The sequence below is a fragment of the Benincasa hispida genome, chromosome 3, assembly GCF_009727055.1.
Source record: "Benincasa hispida cultivar B227 chromosome 3, ASM972705v1, whole genome shotgun sequence".
In the NCBI taxonomy this organism is placed as follows: Eukaryota; Viridiplantae; Streptophyta; class Magnoliopsida; order Cucurbitales; family Cucurbitaceae; genus Benincasa; species Benincasa hispida.
Genome location: NC_052351.1, coordinates 22139291 through 22145270, shown reverse-complemented (window position 1 = coordinate 22145270; position 5980 = coordinate 22139291). Strand labels below are relative to the sequence as shown.

General features: G+C 38.0%; 1 protein-coding gene across 1 annotated transcript; it reads left to right on the top strand.

Annotated features, from left to right (window-relative positions):
* Window positions 1-302: 302 nt before the first annotated feature.
* On the top strand, window positions 303-3126 carry LOC120074537 (tubulin alpha chain-like). Its single transcript, XM_039027692.1, has 4 exons — window positions 303-523; window positions 1442-1676; window positions 1755-2125; window positions 2209-3126. The coding sequence occupies exons 1-4, from the start codon at window positions 431-433 to the stop codon at window positions 2860-2862; spliced, it is 1353 nt and encodes a 450-aa protein (XP_038883620.1). The 5' UTR covers window positions 303-430; the 3' UTR covers window positions 2863-3126.
* Window positions 3127-5980: the final 2854 nt, after the last annotated feature.

The following is a 5980-nucleotide window of genomic DNA, read 5'->3' as shown; positions in this document are numbered from 1 at the left end:
CATTATACCAAAAAAACAAAACAAAATAATATGGGTTCTGAGTAAACCCCACAACACAACACCAACAACAACACCAACCCGAAGATTCAAATGGATTTGAAATTTGAACGGTCAATTTTAAATCCCACCAACGATAAAGCCACGTCATATGGTTAATTGTAGAGAGAGATAAAAAAGCCGAACCACGGTTCAAAGAGTAACTCCCACGTGCCACTCGCCGCTAGCACGAGTACCTCAACCTCCCTTTCCCCTCGCCGCACCGCATCTAACTCCACATCTCTCCTTCTATAAAATGCCCCAACTATGCAGCCCGTCTATACACATTTCACATCCTTTGGAGAAGCGTCTTCATAAACGCTCCTTCTGTTTCTTTCCCATTTTCTTCCTCCTCTTCTTCTTCTTCTAATCTATCTTCCATTTCGAATACACAATGAGAGAGTGCATTTCCGTCCACATTGGTCAGGCCGGTATTCAGGTCGGCAATGCCTGCTGGGAACTTTACTGCTTGGAGCATGGCATTCAGGTTTCCTCTCTCCCATCTCTTTTCTACCTTCTATGTTTTTGCTTCCATGCCCTTCTCATTTTTCCTTCTCTAATCCTTGATCTCCTCGTTATTTCTTGCTTTTGGTGCTTGACGTTATATGTTTGTCAATGATGAGATCTAGGGTTTTCTAATGTGAGTTTCTCGGCATTTCCCATATCTAGTGTTCTTTTGTCTCCTAATAGGTGTAACGGGGTGTTTTACACGAGAATATATCGATGTGCCTTGATCGACCACATTTCGTTTTGATATCACTTCTTGGAACCCACTTTGAACTTTTGTCCTGATCTCTACATATATTCCCTCGGTTGCAAATGTACTTGGGTTTTTAGAGTCATTTGTATATGTTTGATTTGATGAATTAGATTGAGGTGTTCTTTAATTAATTCCCTGTTCTGGGCATGAGTATTTCCATTCGACTTCTGCTTTCTAAAACTTTTTTTACACCGTGTGGACTCTGTATAAGCGGGCCCGCCAACGAGGAAGAAGTTTTAGGATAAACGTAATGTGGGATCTGGAATGGTTCTTTTAAAATCACATACAGCATGCAAGTACTTCAGTAAACTTGGAAATTTTAATAAACTAGTTTGAATTATTTGTCTTATATAGCTCGATCTTTATGGTTGAAATTAGTTTAGCATGGTCTGCTTAATTAATAGGTTTTATTCACGTAACAGTCGAGTGTTTTAACAAGTAATAATGACCATACGAGTTTTCTTGTACTCTTGACCAATGGCATTTTTCATGTGGTGTACATATATCATTCTGAAATACTCGAGTTGGTGGGGTGGATGTGAAAGTCTTGATCTGATATGTAATTGTATCTCTTCTTGCATCATCTCTGCACATGCGAATGTTTACAACTGAAATCTGAGTGCATTCTACCTGTCTCCTTTGCAGCCCGATGGACAGATGCCTAGTGACAAGACAGTGGGTGGGGGTGATGACGCCTTCAACACCTTCTTCAGTGAGACTGGTGCTGGAAAGCATGTACCTCGAGCTGTTTTTGTAGATCTTGAGCCAACAGTCATTGACGAAGTTAGGACAGGGACGTACCGCCAGCTCTTCCATCCTGAACAACTCATTAGTGGCAAGGAAGATGCAGCAAACAATTTTGCTCGTGGCCACTATACCAGTAATTCATCTTTTCCTTTCTTTAGTTAATTCTTGTTAACCATCCCCTGTTTTAACATATTTCTCTTTTGTATTACAGTTGGTAAAGAGATTGTTGATCTCTGCTTGGATCGTATCAGAAAGCTTGCCGACAACTGTACTGGTCTTCAAGGTTTCCTCGTTTTCAATGCTGTGGGTGGAGGAACGGGTTCTGGTCTTGGATCCCTTCTGCTGGAACGACTTTCCGTGGACTATGGAAAGAAATCCAAGCTTGGATTTACTGTCTATCCCTCACCGCAGGTGTCAACATCTGTAGTTGAGCCTTACAATAGTGTCCTTTCAACCCATTCGCTTTTGGAGCACACCGATGTTGCAGTGCTTCTTGATAATGAAGCTATTTATGATATCTGTAGGCGCTCCCTCGACATTGATCGCCCTACCTACCAGAACCTCAACCGCTTGATTTCTCAGGTAGGAATCTCATCCATTTCCCCCAACATTTCCTTATTTGTATTTGATAACTAAATGATGGAAGTCAAATGATAAATTTCCAGGTGATATCATCTCTGACAGCATCTCTGAGGTTTGATGGTGCACTGAACGTGGATGTTACTGAGTTTCAGACAAATCTGGTGCCATACCCTAGGATTCACTTCATGCTTTCATCATATGCTCCAGTGATTTCAGCGGAGAAGGCGTACCATGAGCAACTCTCTGTTGCAGAGATCACGAACAGTGCATTTGAGCCCTCATCCATGATGGCCAAGTGTGACCCCCGCCATGGAAAATACATGGCGTGCTGTTTGATGTACAGAGGAGATGTGGTTCCAAAGGATGTCAACGCTGCAGTGGCTACCATAAAAACCAAACGAACCATCCAATTTGTTGATTGGTGCCCAACAGGATTCAAGTGCGGTATCAACTACCAGCCACCTACTGTTGTACCAGGCGGGGATTTGGCTAAGGTTCAGAGAGCTGTATGCATGATCTCCAACTCCACGAGTGTTGCAGAGGTCTTCTCCCGCATTGACCACAAATTTGATCTCATGTATGCAAAGAGGGCTTTTGTGCATTGGTACGTGGGTGAGGGTATGGAAGAAGGTGAGTTCTCTGAGGCCAGGGAGGACCTTGCTGCGTTGGAGAAGGACTATGAGGAGGTCGGTGCTGAGGCCGGTGATGATGAAGATGAAGAGGGGGAAGACTATTAAGTTTGAAAGGAGTTTGCATCTTTCCTCGTATCAGTAATTAATTTCTGTTAACCCCGGTGTTGTTGCTATGCTATATGTTGTAATAGCCATGTGCTTTCACTTTGCAGTTGACTATATTTGCAAATGTGTCCTTTGAAGTGTTGCAGCTCATCGCGACTGTATTTGCTTAAATGGCATCTCGGACTGCCTACTTCGACTGAGTGGTTGTATGAATAAAAACTGTGTCTTCATAAAAGGTTTTTCAAGTGGCCTTGAAATTCCTTACGTTGGGAAAGCTGACTTGAGTTTTGACTAGCTAGTCCTCTATGCAAATACGTTACTTTCCATGCTACTTTGCTTCCCCTTACATCTTCTTCTCATCCATTCTCCAATAATAATATTCCCTTCTCTTCATCCCATTTTTTCATTTATGTTTGTTATTCTTTCGAGAGTTCAATGTCATTTTCGCCAAATCTAATATAGTTATTTCAAAATTCAATCTTTCTTTTTTCTTTTTCTGTTTTTTATTAATGAAAATTCTTTAATTCGTAAACAAGAAAAGTTAAAATGAGTTGATTTATTTTAACCAATTATAATAGGAGAAAAGGAAATTGATTCTCACCTATAATATAACTAACTTGGAAAGCCACCTATTTTCAGAAGATGTTTCGCTTTCAATAGAATGAAGAAAGATTATTTTATTTTATTTTATTTTATGTGTTTATTTAATTATTTTGAAAGAGGAATGAAGATATAAACGATGAGGTATTTTTAGAAAAACTTTCTTTGAAATAGGGAAAATTAAAATAATATAGTAATTTTGAAAATAATTTATAAAAATTTGTACTTTTGAAATTATTTAGAAAAATATTGTTTTTTTTTAATAGGTCCAGTGTTGAAAATTTGACCTACCTCGTCCTTTTTTTTAATTTTTCATTTTATAAAAATAATTTCTAAAAATATTTTATTGTTTTATTTAAACTCTAAAAAAACAATTAAAAAAATAATATCTCATAAAAATAAAAAATGTGTAAATTAAAATATTATCTCATTTATATAAAAATAATTACAAAAATCAATGTGTCCCACAAGGCGAACGTCGTCGATTTCGGTTGTCGTCGTTGACTTCGAATTTGAGGTTGCTCTGCTTCTTGATGTTGCTCTAGTTCTTTTTTATGTTGCTCTGGTATCTAAATATTCATTATACTCTCCACGACCCCGAATGTCTATGCATGTATGAAGACAAAGGACTAGCCTCTGCGTCATAATGTTTTGAACCAAATGTTGGTATCGTCATCATCGGACTAACATAATCAGTTTGACTCTACATTTGCATCAGAGGGGGCAACTCTTCCATATTATGGGCAATCTCAAACTCATCCTCTTCCCGTACAGGTCCTCTATGTCTAAGAGGAACAATAGGTATATCGTACCTATAATGTATCTCCTCCATATAGCTTTGGTTGGCACTACATATAGTAAGAACTTGGTTCGGATCATTCACAACATCACGGAGTCTATTGTTGTTCGATTACTGTGAATTATAAGACTATTAGATAATATTTAAATTAAATTTAAATTAAAAATAATTAGATAATATTCATTCATTTACCAAATGACCCACAGCTGCTCCCGGACAAGTGATGTAGCGCCTTGTGATATTATTATACCAATGAATGTAGTAACGATAGTGTCATTGCACTACCAAATATGCAACTTTTTCGAACCAATTTATAGTCCTTAAGTCGATATCATGCAGTAGGGGTTCAGTATTACAAGGCAATGGGACATCCTGCTGAAAACCGAATTGTCTCATCACCCTGTTAGGAAGATGCAACTCATCAATGTGAAAACATATGAGGGGACTCATCGTCCGCCATATGTTTTGACCATTCGTACAGAAATTGGACAAAGTATGCATAATAATTTTGTACGGCTCCCAAATAACCTGAAACACAAAATATTATATTGAAGAACATTAAAGACAAATACAATAAAAATGTGTATAAAATAATCAATTAGGTTCAGTGTAATGTACCTGATTAGAGATCAAACATGTATCTGTATTGGCTGACTACATGTGTGGTTGTCCTAGTCACACAAAATTTGTCTCTCCACCTAAATTTCTAAATTGATAATTTAGAATCTAAATTAACTAGACCAGTGATATAAAAATTAAATTGAATTAAAATAACATACCAAGAACTGTAGGTTCGTCTAACTAACTGAGCATTATTAACATGTTGTAGCTGTGGAGCCATTGTTGGAAATCACTCCCAAGCCCATAGTTGCAAAAGTATGAGAGGTCCAGTTAACTCACGAACTTCAGGTCTTGTTGCTTTGCATAGTTGTCTATACAACCATGCCAAACATGCACCACCCCACGAATACCGCCCCGCATCATACAGGTTAGCTAAGTGGCAGGAACATCAAGTAAACAAAATGACTTTTTGTCGGAAAACATACTTCCACCTATCATTTGTAGTATATATGCTCGCGCATATCTTATGACGGTTTCCTCGTTTGCATCATCTGCGAGCTCACGGAATTGTGTTTCTAACCATATCAAACTTAACCTCGATCCTTTAATTTTGTCAGCAGGTGGGGTCACACCGAGGTACAGTCGACAAACTTGTGATTAGTCATCGTACATCATTCAGGTGACCGGCTCACCGTCAACAGGTAACCCCAATAATACTTCTATGTATTGTAGAGTGATAATGCATTCTCCAACAGACATATGAAATGTATGCGTCTCAGGTCTCCATCTCTCGACCAAGGCTGTGATCAGATGTCAATCCAACGGAATAAATCCCAATCTGGCAACCCATAGAATTCAGATGTGCACAATAGCGGTAGTATTCGAGGGTGGAGTGGGATAGTGCACTAGAGAACTGCCTCTCGACACTTGCAAGATATTTCTCCAGTAGTACGATTTTGCCATACAATAGATGATCGATGATATACAATAGATGATCGATGATATACAATAAAGCCATGATCTGAAAGAAAAAAAAATATTTATTTCTCAACTAGAAGAATAATGTACAACTTTATAAATTATAATAAAAAAATTGAATATACAATAAAAGTATCTACACTTAATTAAATATACATGATAAAAAGATTATTTATTTCT

What these genes read in the sequence shown, in the direction of transcription:
- LOC120074537 (XM_039027692.1), top strand. Translation starts at nt 431, where the DNA reads ATGAGAGAGTGCATTTCCGTCCACATTGGTCAGGCCGGTATTCAGGTC. An exon ending in TGCTCGTGGCCACTATACCA is followed by an intron (nt 1,677 to 1,754) that starts GTAATTCATCTT and finishes TTTGTATTACAG; the next exon opens with TTGGTAAAGAGATTGTTGAT. An exon ending in TCAACCGCTTGATTTCTCAG is followed by an intron (nt 2,126 to 2,208) that starts GTAGGAATCTCA and finishes ATAAATTTCCAG; the next exon opens with GTGATATCATCTCTGACAGC.